The following is a 14,789-nucleotide window of genomic DNA, read 5'->3' on the forward strand; positions in this document are numbered from 1 at the left end:
AATAACTGCTTGGAAAAAAGAGATATGCTTCCCAAAAAGCTACCTAATGCTGCCAGAATGCTAAATACTACTGGAAAAGACTAGATACTGTTTTCAAAATAATACCTATTACTTCTAGAACGCTAAACACTGCTGTTAAAGGTTTTGACCTACTTGGACAAGCGGAATACTGCTTTCAAAGGCATTAATTATTGTTTGGAAAAGAAATATGCTTTTCAAAAAGCTACCTATTGCTTCCAGCACATTAGATACTGCTGGAAAAGGCTAATAACTGCTTGGGAAAAATAGATATGCTTCCCAAAAAGCTACCTAATGCTGCCAGAATGCTAAATACTACTGGAAAAGACGAAATATTGTTTTCAAAATAATACCTATTGCTTCTAGAACGCTAAACACTGCTGTTAAAGGTTTTGTCCTACTTGGACAGGCGGAATACTGCTTACAAGACTACTTATTGCTTTCAAAGACTTTAATAATTGTTTGGAAAAGAAATAAGCTTTCCAAAAAGCTACCTACTGCTTCCAGAATGTTAGATACTGCTGGAAAAGAGTAATAACTGCTTGGAAAAAAGAGATATGCTTCCCAAAAAGCTACCTAATGCTGCCAGAATGCTAAATACTACTGGAAAAGACTAGATACTGTTTTCAAAATAATACTTATTACTTCTAGAACGCTAAACACTGCTGTTAAAGGTTTTGTCCTACTTGGGCAGGCAGAATACTGCTTCCAAGACTACTTATTGCTTTCAAAGACTTTAATAATTGTTTGGAAAAGAAATAAGCTTTCCAAAAAGCTACCTACTGCTTCCAGAATGTTAGATACTGCTGGAAAAGAGTAATAACTGCTTGGAAAAAAGAGATATGCTTCCCAAAAAGCTACCTAATACTGCCAGAATGGTAAATACTACTGGAAAAGACGAAATACTGTTTTCAAAATAATACCTATTGCTTCTAGAACGCTAAACACTGCTGTTAAAAGTTTTTTCCTACCTGGACAGGCGGAATACTGCTTCCAAGACTACTTATTGCTTTCAAAGACTTTAATAATTGTTTGGAAAAGAAATAAACTTTCCAAAAAGCTATCTACTGCTTCCAGAATGTTAGATACTGCTGGAAAAGAGTAATAACTGCTTGGAAAAAAGAGATATGCTTCCCAAAAAGCTACCTAATACTGCCAAAATGCTAAATACCACTGGAAAAAACGAAATACTGTTTTCAAAATAATACCTATTGCTTCTAGAACGCTAAACACTGCTGTTAGAGGTTTTGACCTACTTGAACAGGCGGAATACTGCTTCCAAGACTACTTATTGCTTTCAAAGACTTTAATAATTGTTTGGAAAAGAAATATGCTCTTCAAAAAAGTTACCTACTGCTTCCAGAATGTTAGATACTGCTGGAAAAGAGTAATAACAACTTGGAAAAAAGAGATATACTTCCCAAAAAGCTACCTAACGCTGCCAGAATGCTAGATACTGGTGGAAAGGATTATAATCTACTTGGAGAAGACTAAATAATGCTAACAAACATCTTCAAACTGATTGAAAAGACGAGATACTGCTTCCATAAGACTACTTGCTGCTTTCAGAGCGCTATATACTACTAGAAAAGATGACAACCTGCTTGCAGAAGATTAAATACTGCTGGTAGAAACTATTATCTGCTTGGAAAGACAAAATACTATATCCAAAAGACTATTAACTACTTTCAGAATGCTAAATATTGTTGGAAAGACTACTAATTGCTTGGAGAAAGCTAGATATTGTTGGCAAAGACTATTTAACGCTTTCAGAAGACTATATACTGCTGCCAAAACACTATTAAGTGCTTGGAGATCACAATACTACTGGCTGAAGACTATTAACTAAAACTATTCTTGTGTTGAGTGATATCTCTCTGTGTCTTTTTCACTAGATTTAAAAGTTGCTGCTACAACACTTGATTCTTTGCACCCAAATGCGACATATGGTTTTAAAGCCCCAATCTTTAAAAATTACATTCGGATTCACCTGATTTACTGATTTATTTCAGAATTTTGTGTAGAAATTCCACTTTGAGTTAGGTTAATTAACATTTAAACCAGTGCGAATTTCTCAAATATTGGGTATGGAGCAGAGGGTGGGTTGTAAATTCCGTCTGAAGACGCACGGCTAAACCCGATATTTTATAATTCTAGGTCTAGTGTTAGTTCTAGTTTTACACTATCACTAGAACTAACACAAAATCTAGAACTAGAATCATTCATGTTTGACGTTTCATATTGAGACGTGCGGCTAAACCAAAACTGACCAATAGTGACCATTCTTTTTGGCGCTTCAATTTGAAAACACTTCTCCGAATTAAAAAAGATAGAATATAAGTAGCTACTACCACTTTACTTTATAAATCATTTATTAAAAGTAACTTATAAAACTTTATGAACATAACCTTAACTAATGACAGTCTCTTACTACTAGATGGCGTGACCATATATGACAAATACGTTTTTAATATTTTTTTATTAATATAATTTAAAAATCATTCATATAATTAAATTAATTAATGTAATTATTACAACTACATTAATTAATTTATTAAAAATATTAATAAAAAAGTTTAATATTAACGCCAAAAATGGATTTGAGGTTAAAAATTTTAGTTGTATCGATTAAAAATAGATGGCGTTACTTGGATGACATTTCTCATTGTTTTTCTATTTCGTAATCAAATTAAATCCAAAGTAACCTAAAACTTGATGTCAAAATGGACAAAGAAACGATTTAAAATCATTAATAATCGTTGCGATTAATTAAAATAAGATGAGAGTAAGTAAGCAATAAAATTTCGTATAGATTTTGTTAATGATACATTTTTATGTAGGGCGATAATCGACCGAGTACGCTTTACGAAGCCCCACACGAAGATGATGGCCCCAATTTAAACTATTATTTCAACGGAAACGATGATCAAGTACAAATATTATCGACGTCCCGTAAAAAACCGTTTACTAAAGTCCAATATATTCCTATGGTTATACTCGGAGTGTTGACTATTTTAATATTTTTCGTTCCGTTATTAGATCAGGTAGCACAAAATGCTTTGCACAAAGTTAATAATAAAATTAGAAACAATTCTTGTCCAGATACTTGTAGGTAAGATATAAAAAAAATTATAAAAAAACATTTTTTAATTTGTTTTTTTAGTTTTTCTTTAGTTGAAAGTATCCCCGATGGAGTTTTTTATAAAAATAATTCGCCGATTTTCCCCACAACGTTCGATACTTGGATAAATTTGATAGAAAATGCGCAAAAATCGATTGAGATAGGTTCGTTTTATTGGACTTTAAGGGGCGTTGATGTTATTCCGCATCCAACAGCTAAACAGGTGAATAAAAATTATATTTTTAATCGTATCCTTGAAATTTAAGTACATCTTGATAAGATAATAAAATAAATAAATGATTACAGGGAGAAGAAATTTTCCAAGCTTTATTAGATGCAGGATCAATTCGAAAAATTAAAATTCGAATTGCTCAAAGTGCCCCAGATCCAAATTTAACCAGCAATGATACAAATATTTTAGAGGAGAATTCCGCGGAGGTTCGCTCAGTTAATTTTACCCAATTATTAGGAGGTGGGGTTTTGCATACTAAAATATGGATTATTGATGATGAGAATTTTTATATTGGGAGTGCTAATATGGATTGGAGGGCTTTAACACAAGTGAAAGAGATGGGGGTTGTTGGGAGAAAATGTCGGTGTTTAGCAAAGGATTTAAAAAAAATTTTTGATGTTTATTGGGAATTAGGGAAAGATGCAATAATCCCAGATCATTGGGATAATAAATTTAGTACCAATATTAACAAGGAGAATCCAATTAAAATTGTTGATACCCAAAATATTTCTTATACAGGATTTTTATCGGTACAAAAACAATCCTTGAATTTTTTTTTTTCAAATAAATCACTTTTAGAGTTCACCTTTACAATTAAACCCTCAAGGTCGTACAAACGACATCGATGCTATATTAAACACAATTCAAACGGCGAATAAATTCATTTACGTCGCAGTTATGGATTATTTACCTCTAATTTTATACACAAAAAGGATTCAATTCTGGCCAGTCATCGATGACGCTTTAAAATCCGCTGCAATTAACGGAATTGAAATAAAAATGCTAATCAGTCATTGGAAGCATTCGCGGGATTCTGAAGATAATTTTTTAAAATCACTTTTAATTCTAAATGAGTCATACAAATGGGTTTCTATTGAAATTGTAATTATTTTAATGACATTCTTTTTTATTAACTTTAAAATTAATTTTATAGAAACATTTCGTCGTTCCAACGTCGGAGGATCAAGAAAAAATCCCTTTCGGGCGTGTAAATCATAACAAATACATGGTTACCGATAAAACGGCTTATATTGGGACTTCAAATTGGTCCGGGGATTATTTCATAAACACAGCGGGAGTTGGATTTGTTTTTGAGGACGATAAAAACCAAACAAACACCGAAAATTCAATAAGGAGCCAATTACAAAGCGTTTTCGAACGAGATTGGACTTCTAATTACACAATTCCCATTCAAACTTTAAAGCTTTAACTTAATTTAATAACTTTTTTAATTAATTAATTAATAAAGTGGGATTAAAACTGATTATTCGCTTATTAAATTCGTTATTTTTTTCTGATTACAAAAATATAGGGTTTAACAGGTCTATTTCTTATTGTTTTAGAATAAAACTAAAAATAAACTTTTTTTTAGTGTCTTCAGTCATCAATGAAATTAAATTTACAGTTTCCTGTAAATTATAACAAAATTAAAAAATCATATTTTTGATATTTGAAACAAATACATTTGTTGAACTATTTAATTTATATTTGTTTTACACAAAAGTTGGAATAGATCGCATTATCTCACATTTTTTATTAATATTATTATTAAATGACGTAATAAATTATTGATAGATGGCGCTCATATATTTTTTTTTAATTAAAAATAAACAGCAACCAAGGTCCATTGAGTAAACATGCTGTATAAAAAGGTTATTCAACTCCATATGAACGCTGCTGTTATATATGAACGTATCCCCCCGCAAAGGCCTTACTGTAACGTCATTGGAAAAATTGACATTTCTACGTTTTTATTTATACAGTGTATTTCACTTAAGAAGCAATTTTATATTTTTGTATATAAAAGAAAAAAGATAAAGTAAAATTAAAAAAACATTAAAATATAAAGGGAAATATTAACGATTATAATTTTATTATTGTTAGGTTATCCAACTTCACTCGGTTACCATCGTTACCATGGTGATTAAGATCCAAATATTGTGCTTGTCAAAATTGAAATTGAATTTAAGTTTTTTTAAGGAAAAACAGATAATTAATTGGATTTAAAGGTTGTATTTAACTCAAAATTGGTTTATCTAGGATATTATAAACAAGGTAAGTGGATTAAATCAAAAAAAGAGATTTTTAATTTATTTCTCTTAATTAGAATCGATTTAAATTAACTACAATTAACGAATTTGCTATGAATGCGAGATAATCGTAAAGAATTCGAATTGTTTTAAAATTAATAACAATTAGGTTAGAATTAATAAAAAAAAATCGGAATAAAATTTTATTATTTTAAGGTTATCCAACTTGACTCGGTTACCATGGTGATTAAGATCCAAATACTATAGGTGCTTGTCAAAATTGAATTTAAGTTTTTTTAAGGAAAAACACATAATTAATTGGATTTAAAGGTTGTATTTAACTCAAAATTGGTTTATCTAGGATATTATAAACAAGGTAAGTGGATTAAATCAAAAAAAGAGATTTTTAATTTATTTCTCTTAATTAGAATCGATTTAAATTAACTACAATTAACGAATTTGCTATGAATGCGAGATAATCGTAAAGAATTCGAATTGTTTTAAAATTAATACAAATTAGATTAGCATTAATAAAAAAAATCCGAATAAAATTTTATTATTTTAAGGTTATATAACTTGACTCGGTTACCATGGTGATTAAGATCCAAATATTGCAGGGGCTTGTCAAAATTGAAATTGAATTTAAGTTTTTTTAAAGAAAAACACATAATTAATTGGATTTAAACGTTGTATTTAACTCAAAATTGGTTTATCTAGGGTATTATAAACAAGGTAAGTGGATTAAATCTTTTTAATTAATTAATTACAGCGTGAAGAAACTCCAATTATAGCGGAAGGAATGTTAGGATAGGTTAGTTTTGTTTTGAAATCCTAATTATAGCGTGAAGGAATGTCGCTTTTCTTTTGAACCCAAATTATAGCGTGAAGAAACTCCAATTATAGCGTGAAGGAATGTTAGGATAGGTTAGTTTTGTTTTGAAACCCTAATTATAGCGTGAAGGAATGTCGGCTTTCTGTTGAACCCTAATTATAGCGTGAAGGAATGTAGGCTTTCTTTTGAACCCAAATTATAGCGTGAAGAAACTCTAATTATAGCGTGAAGGAATGTTAAGATAGGTCAGTTTTGTTTTGGTACCGTAATTATAGCGTGAAAGAATGTCGGTTTTCTTTTGAACCCATATTATAGCGTGAAGGAATGTTATGATAGGTCAGTTTTGTTTTGGTCCCTAATTATAGCGTGAAGGAATGTCGGTTTTCTTTTGAACCCAAATTATAGCGTGAAGAAACTCCAATTATAGCGTGAAGGAATGTTAGGATAGGTCAGTTTTGTTTTGGTCCCTAATTATAGCGTGAAGGAATGTCGGTTTTCTTTTGAACCCAAATTATAGCGTGAAGAAACTCCAATTATAGCGTGAAGGAATGTTAGGATAGGTTAGTTTTGTTTTGACACCCTAATTATAGCGTAAAGGAATGTCGGCTTTCTTTTGAACCCAAATTATAGCGTGAAGAAACTCCAATTATAGCGTGAAGAAATGTTAGGATAGGTTAGTTTTGTTTTGAAACCCGAATTGAAATCCTCACTGAGTCTTCGTGGTTTAACACCCCAGTTCCTTCCAAGAAACATGAAACAAATCTGGTTTGCCATAATGTCTTTTTTCCTCACCTTGACTATGCTTAGGTTATATCTATAATAAACTCACAGTCAATAGATTTAGTTGGATTGGTTTGAAATCCTGATGCATTATCAATTGATGTTATTTTACAAAATGTATTAATTGCAGCGAGCAGGTTTTATTTGTTATACATCGCCAGGTTGTTGTATATTTTTATTGAACTAAAACTAGAACTAAAAACATTTGGGTTTAGCCGTCTTTTGAGACGTTCGGCTAAACCACTAGGTACTATCCACAGCTGGGCAGTAGTTAACTACTTTTTGTGTAAAAGTAGTTGTATTCTAACTACTTTTGTTCTATTAGTAGTTATACTCGACTATTTTATGCTAGCATAAAATATTCACAGAAAGTAGTTAACTCCTCATTGTTAGCTACTTTAGGTATTCTAACTATTTTTGTTAATTTTAATTCCTTTTAAGTAATTTAGCTACTTTTAAGACAGTTTAAGTACTTCCAAATATCTAGTATGTACTTACATACACAAGCCCTCAAAAGAATCTGACTTTTAAGCATAATTTATATAGAACATTTAATCATTATTAATGATTATTATTCACCGCTATTATTCACTCCGTGAAAAATGACTACCATTTTGTTTTAGAAAACTCATTTATAATAAAGTTTAAGAATAATAAAGAATAAAGTTTAAACGTCAATGTGACACAAATTCAACTGTAACCAACTTCACAACAATTTGTCAAAATTAAACGTTAATTTTATAAAACGTCGTTTTCTTTACGAAAATTAATTAATTAATGCTTAAATTATACGAAAAATGGAATTTGTTTAGGTTTTTTAATGTCAAACCTTTAAAAACTCCCAAAAAATTGAATTAAATTGACGTTTTTTGAAATTTTAACGTTTCAAATAATTATTATTAGTCTGTCAAGTTGGTTACCCGTGAATAATGATTATCATTCACCGCTATTATTCACTCCGTGAAAAATGACTACCCTTTTGTTTTAGAAAACTCATTCATAAGGTATATATTATAAGTGATTATAAGGTGTAGTCGTGGACAAAAAAATATTACAGTTTAAGTAATTTGTTAGCGCCATCTAGCGGCGAATAAATGTAACTAATAGAGAAATTTACAGTAATTTACAATTCGAGATGAAAATGCTGATTTTACTTAGATATTATTAATACTAATTATTATATTATTTTTGTAAGAAAATCGTGAGAAGTACATGACAAATCGTGAGATTAAAGGTAATGTCATGAGATCTCACGATAAATCGTTTTGGGACTGATTGTATGTCGAAATCTACCGTAAGATGGCATTAGCATCTATACTGAAATAATTTAATTAAACCAACAATTTTATTATTAATAATGGGAATGATGACAGACAGCAATAACAATTATTACCAGTATCATTCTTTTAATTTAAAAAGTAGAGATTCCAATTCGTGTTATATTTTTAAATTTGTCGCTAACTTCAACTTTTTAAAAGTTGAATGATTGTTCAGAATGACAGATGAAAACGTCATTTTAAAGTGTTTTTTCGGTAAGAGTATAATAAAGTAATAATGGTATGATTAAATAATTACATTATAATTGACATTAAAGCTTTGTTTCAGCTAATGTGATAAGTTATTGAAAGCTCGTCAGATGCAATCTTACATGTCATATGATGCAGTGTGATATTCAAATGTGTGGCATTATTTGACAGGTGTAATTGCCGTAATTTGTAAGTAATTGCATCTGAGGAATTCCCAATCAGTCGGAACGTTAATTGGAGCCACCATTAGTGGCTCCAAACAGTTATTCTGTGGTTGGAGTTTTTATATATAAACCCAATCCAACCGGTATTCTAGTGGTTCGGTTCTTAGCTGAATAATTCCGAAATATCCCCAACAGATGGCGGCACATGCGTTCAATTTTTTTTTTAGTACGCAGTTTCTTTTAAAGAGTTGCATTTCTACGAAGCTATTTTCTATGGTGAGACCTGGAAACCTTTGTTGACCACATCCTTTACGTCAGTTCTTCTTCATAGGTCTTCATTTCGTATGTAGTCCCTCAGAGTTACACCCAGGATCGACCTCTACTTCTATCTTTGCGTTACTTGGACCCCCCTAGCAGTGGCTACCGTTAATGTTCAAGTTTTGGAGCCGTATGTCATAACCGGAAACACGCATTGATTGAAAGCCTTTCTTGGCTTTTTCTCTTGGAAATGTCTCTAAGTTTCCCGTATTCTGCCCATACGAGTGTAATCCTTCTGTTTAGTTCGCTTGTTTGATTATCTCTATAAACGAATTTAATTTATTTAAAAAATGCGATTGCTTAAATTAAGATTGCTGAAATGTCAAATTTTAAATGAAATAGGAGCCATCTAGTTTCTTTTTATTGTATTAAATTAATAAACGAATTTAATTTATTTAAAATTTTGCGATTATTTAAATTAAGATTGATTAAATGTTTATATCATTATTAATTTATTTGTTTATAATATATCAATATTTATTAAATATAAATATGTTTATTCGTATGGAGATGTTATGTTGGTTGCCTACTAAATGTAGTTTTGCCACACAATAACCAGAAATAACACTGACGTCGATTCGTTTGATGTTGACGGCACATCGTATTGTACAAAATCATTAACAATTAATAAACAAATTTATTTTATTTAAAATAATGCCATTGTTTAAATTAAGATTGCTAAAATGTCAAATTTTAAATGAAATAGGAGCCATCTAGTTTCTTTTTATTGTATTAAGTTAATAAACGAGTTTAATTTATTTAAAATTTTGCGATTATTTAAATTAAGATTTATTAAATGTTTATATCATTATTAATTTATTTGTTCATAATATATCAATATTCATTAAATATATGTTTATTCGAATGGAGATGTTATGTTGGTTGCCTACTAAATGTAGTTTTGCCACAGAATTACCATAAATAACACTGACGTCGATTCGTTTGATGTTGACGGCACCTCGTTTTGTACAAAATCATTAACAATTAATAAACGACTTTAATTTATTTAAAATAATGCCATTGTTTAAATTAAGATTGCTAAAATGTCAAATTTTAAATGAAATAGGAGCCATCTAGTTTCTTTTTATTGTATTAAATTAATAAACGAATTTAATTTATTTAAAATTGTGCGATTATTTAAATTAAGATTGATTAAATGTTTATATCATTATTAATTTATTTGTTTATAATATATCAATATTTATTAAATATAAATATGTTTATTCGTATGGAGATGTTATGTTGGTTGCCTACTAAATGTAGTTTTGCCACACAATAACCAGAAATAACACTGACGTCGATTCGTTTGATGTTGACGGCACATCGTATTGTACAAAATCATTAACAATTAATAAACAAATTTAATTTATTTAAAATAATGCCATTGTTTAAATTAAGATTGCTGAAATGTCAAATTTTAAAAGAAATAGGAGCCATCTAGTTTCTTTTTATTGTATTAAATTAATAAACGAATTTAATTTATTTAAAATTTTGCGATTATTTAAATTAAGATTGATTAAATGTTTATATCATTATTAATTTATTTGTTTATAATATATCAATATTTATTAAATATAAATATGTTTATTCGTATGGAGATGTTATGTTGGTTGCCTACTAAATGTAGCTTTGCCACGGAATAACCAGAAATAACACTGACGTCGATTCATTTGATGTTGACGGCACCTCGTTTTGTACAAAATCATTAACAATTAATAAACGAATTTAATTTATTTAAAATAATGCCATTGTTTAAATTAAGATTGCTGAAATGTCAAATTTTAAATGAAATAGGAGCCATCTAGTTTCTTTTTATTGTATTAAATTAATAAACGAATTTAATTTATTTAAAATTTTGCGATTATTTAAATTAAGATTGATTAACTGATTATACTATCATTCATTATTATTAATTAAAGTGTCCTCTGTTTCTGTTTAGTTCGCTTGTTTGATTATCTCACTCATACACTTTCAAAAACCGATTTCGCTGCAGTATGAACATCTTTTATCCACACCTAAACATTTTTTTACATCTTTTTCCCTAAACATTTTGTACATACATATATTAAATGAAACTTAACACATTATTTTTGCTAAAATCGATTTTTTATTCAAAATTCTACATCAAAAGATTTAGTACAAATTCATTTTTACTCGAACTTTTTAAGCGCCTTCATTCGCTCTAATAAAGGCGGGTGAGAATGATGCCAACTAGAGTACAAATCATCATAAACGGGGAATCCCAAATTATCCTTATTCAACTTAATCAAAGCCCTTTGAAGCGGCTCAGCTTTTTTCAATTTAGCAGCGAACTCATCAGCTTGAAACTCAAAGTGTCTACTTAAACACGTCATAATAAACGATAACAAAGAATTATAAGGGGTCATAACATAAGTGGAAATAACCATAAGTCCCACTAAAACCGGCTGACACCCCGCGGGGAATCCCAACGCTTGATAAACCGGCGAAAATTGAAACATAAAAGAAAAAAATACAAAAACAAACAATAAATGAAGTTGCATTATGACTAAATTTTTAATGATGTGCCCGTGACTCCAATGGCCCAATTCGTGACTCAAAACTGCGAGAATTTCGTCGTTTTTGCAACCGGAATCGTCATTTTGCAATAAAGTGTCAAATAAAACGATACGTTTTGATTTAAATAAACCGTAAAAATAAGCGTTACTATGCGAAGATCGTTTCGAACCTTCAACAACATATAATTGAGTCAATGGAAATTTTAAATCAGACGCTAACGTTTCAATATCAGCGCGTAATTCGCCTTCCGGTAGTGGAGTGTATTTATCAAACAAGGGGGCAATAAAAGCTGGGTAAATGGTGATCATTAATAAAGCGATAACTCCAACAACCAACCATAACCAAACGAAAAAGAATGGACCTCCGTATTTAATAATAACAATTGTTAAGGATGATAAGGGTAACGAAATGGCTTGTTGAAAAATAAACCATTTGATTTTATCAACAACGAAAAATTTAGGCGTTTGTTTGTTAAAACCATATTTTTCCTCCAACACAAAAGTATAAAAAATTGTAAATGGGAGGTCGATAATCGTAGAAATAGTTGTAAATAAAAATATCCAAATACAACTAATCAATACTTCTCCTTCCCATGGATTAATACTTTCAGAGTAACTCCATAACTTTGCCAAAACCCCGCAATAAATCATCATTGTAGTCACCGACAACGAAAAAATATCATGGATAAAATTAAATTTGCTTTTATCCAAAGAGTACAAACGCGCCTTATTAAACGTTTCCTTTGTCATAACAGATTCAAGCTCCGCGGGGACCTCCTCCGTTTTTAAACACTTGGAATACTAAAAATAATCGATTTAGATAAAGTTTTAAACAAAAATTTTTGAGGTTAGATTACCTGTCTTGCCGCTAGGTAGAGTTCCCATAACGTTTCGATCCATAAAAATGCTAGAATTGCGTATAAAACCGTCCGATCACTTATACTGCTTTCAAAAATTTCTTCTTTTTGCATTATTTCGGTATAAAAGAAATGTTTTTATTCAAGTTAACCTTTACGACTTTTTTGACAACGCTTAAATGTCAAATTTTAAATGAAATAGGAGCCATCTAGTTTCTTTTTATTGTATTAAATTAATAAACGAATTTAATTTATTTAAAATTATGCGATTATTTAAATTAAGATTGATTAAATGTTTATATTATTATTCATAATTATTAATTTTTTTTATAATATATCAATATTCACTAAATATATGTTTATTCGTAGGGAAATGTTATGTTGGTTGCCTACTAAATGTAGTTTTGCCACAGAATAATCAGAAATAAGACTGACGTCGATTCGTTTGATGTTGATGTCACCTCGTATTGTACAAAATCATTAACAATAATTAATAAACGAATTTAATTTATTTAAAATAATGGGATTGTTTAAATTAAGATTGCTAAAATGTCAAATTTTAAATGAAATAGGAGCCATCTAGTTTCTTTTTATTGTATTAAGTTAATAAACGAATTTAATTTATTTAAAATTTTGCGATTATTTAAATTAAGATTGATTAAATGTTTATATCATTATTAATTTATTTGTTTATAATATATCAATATTCATTAAATATATGTTTATTCGTACGGAGATGTTATGTTGGTTGCCTACTAAATGTAGTTTTGCCACAGAATAATAAGAAATAAGACTTACGTCGATTCGTTTGATGTTGATGTCACCTCGTATTGTACAAAATCATTAACAATAATTAATAAACGAATTTAATTTATTTAAAATGATGCGATTGTTTAAATTAAGATTGCTAAAATGTCAAATTTTAAATGAAATAGGAGCCATCTAGTTTCTTTTTATTGTATTAAATTAATAAACGAATTTAATTTATTTAAAATTTTGCGATTATTTAAATTAAGATTGATTAAATGTTTATATCATTATTAATTTATTTGTTTATAATATATCAATATTCACTAAATATATGTTTATTCGTATGGAGATGTTATGTTGGTTGCCTACTAAATGTAGTTTTTCCACGGAATAATCAGAAATAAGACTGACGTCGATTCGTTTGATGTTGATGTCACCTCGTATTGTACAAAATCATTAACAATTAATAAACGAATTTAATTTATTTAAAATAATGCGATTGTTTAAATTAAGATTGCTAAAATGTCAAATTTTAAATGAAGTAGGAGCCATCTAGTTTCTTTTTATTGTATTAAGTTATTAAACGAATTTAATTTATTTAAAATTATGCGATTATTTAAATTAAGACTGATTAAATGTTTATATCATTATTAATTTATTTGTTTATAATATATCAATATTCATTAAATATATGTTTATTCCTATGGAGATGTTATGTTGGTTGCCTACTAAATGTAGTTTTGCCACAGAATAAAATGAACACTGACGTCGATTCGTTTGATATTGACGGCACTTCGTTTTGTACAAAATCATTAACAATTAATAAACGAATTTAATTTATTTAAAATTATGCGATTATTTAAATAAAGATTGTTTTAATGATTATACTATCATTCATTATTATTAATTAAAGTATCTTCTTTTTAATGCAAAAAGCTGTTTTGAAAAATCACTTTTAGTTCCTGAGAAATAAATTTTTGAAATAATCGACAATTTTCATTTTAATCATAAAAGTTGCAATTTTTTTTACAATTGAGGTTATAACCTAATTATGAGTTAATTGTCAAATATTGACAGCTAACTTCAGCTAACTCATTGGTTTTTAGTTTGTATAGGTTATGTACCATTAAAATGAAGATAAATTTGATTCAAAAATTATTGCAGATAATTAATTAATAACATTTTTAACAACTAATGTTTATTTTATTTTGAGGTTATAACTTAAATTATGAGTTGTCAAATTTTGACAGCTAATTTCTTTCTAATTTGTGTAGGTTATGAGATGTGAAATTAAAATGAGGATACATTTGATTCAAAAATTAATAAAGATAATCCATTAATAACATTTCTAACAACAAATGTTTATTTTATTTCAATTATTTATGTAAATGTCTTTGTAACAAATTGATTTAAAAACTTGACATAACAAAATTCCCTGTTAATCTTACCAACTGTAACTAACTTTACAATTTGACAGATTTAATCTCAAATTGTAAGCATGGTAATCATTTTTACAATAAAAAATGTCATAAATACCTTTATTGAAGACCATTTGTATTAATTAGTGAGCATCAACCACTAAAGATATTCTTTGTGTTAATTACAGTAATGTTAATTAACTAAT

At 28.8% G+C, this 14,789-nt stretch overlaps 2 protein-coding genes and 1 long non-coding RNA gene across 3 annotated transcripts; 2 read left to right on the top strand and 1 right to left on the bottom strand.

Annotated features, from left to right (window-relative positions):
- The first annotated feature begins 2,653 nt into the window (after positions 1-2,653).
- On the top strand, positions 2,654-4,635 carry LOC111422467 (5'-3' exonuclease PLD3-like). Its single transcript, XM_023055655.2, has 6 exons — positions 2,654-2,803; positions 2,859-3,130; positions 3,182-3,362; positions 3,446-3,901; positions 3,951-4,253; positions 4,306-4,635. Exons 1-6 carry the CDS (start codon positions 2,798-2,800, stop codon positions 4,579-4,581), a joined length of 1,494 nt encoding a protein of 497 aa, XP_022911423.2. The 5' UTR covers positions 2,654-2,797; the 3' UTR covers positions 4,582-4,635.
- A 682-nt stretch (positions 4,636-5,317) lies between these two features.
- LOC139429625 (uncharacterized) lies at positions 5,318-10,400 on the top strand. Its single transcript, XR_011640191.1, has 4 exons — positions 5,318-5,426; positions 5,618-5,777; positions 5,968-8,979; positions 9,035-10,400. It is a non-coding gene; the product is annotated as an uncharacterized lncRNA (long non-coding RNA).
- A 705-nt stretch (positions 10,401-11,105) lies between these two features.
- LOC111422466 (CAAX prenyl protease 1 homolog) lies at positions 11,106-12,609 on the bottom strand. The gene is made up of 2 exons (XM_023055654.2): positions 12,416-12,609; positions 11,106-12,359 (listed from the first exon to the last, which is right to left on the bottom strand). The coding sequence occupies exons 1-2, from the start codon at positions 12,527-12,529 to the stop codon at positions 11,172-11,174; spliced, it is 1,302 nt and encodes a 433-aa protein (XP_022911422.1). The 5' UTR covers positions 12,530-12,609; the 3' UTR covers positions 11,106-11,171.
- Positions 12,610-14,789: the final 2,180 nt, after the last annotated feature.

This window comes from Onthophagus taurus, chromosome 3 (genome assembly GCF_036711975.1).
Source record: "Onthophagus taurus isolate NC chromosome 3, IU_Otau_3.0, whole genome shotgun sequence".
Classification (NCBI taxonomy): Eukaryota; Metazoa; Arthropoda; class Insecta; order Coleoptera; family Scarabaeidae; genus Onthophagus; species Onthophagus taurus.

Bases quoted from the DNA above. Each gene is read 5' to 3' on its own strand.
- LOC111422467 (XM_023055655.2), top strand. The intron at 3,131-3,181 runs GTAAGATATAAA...TTGTTTTTTTAG, and splicing joins TCTTGTCCAGATACTTGTAG to TTTTTCTTTAGTTGAAAGTA. The intron at 3,363-3,445 runs GTGAATAAAAAT...AAATGATTACAG, and splicing joins CGCATCCAACAGCTAAACAG to GGAGAAGAAATTTTCCAAGC.
- LOC111422466 (XM_023055654.2), bottom strand. From the start codon at position 12,529: ATGCAAAAAGAAGAAATTTTTGAAAGCAGTATAAGTGATCGGACGGTT. The intron at 12,360-12,415 runs GTAATCTAACCT...GATTATTTTTAG, and splicing joins TCTACCTAGCGGCAAGACAG to TATTCCAAGTGTTTAAAAAC.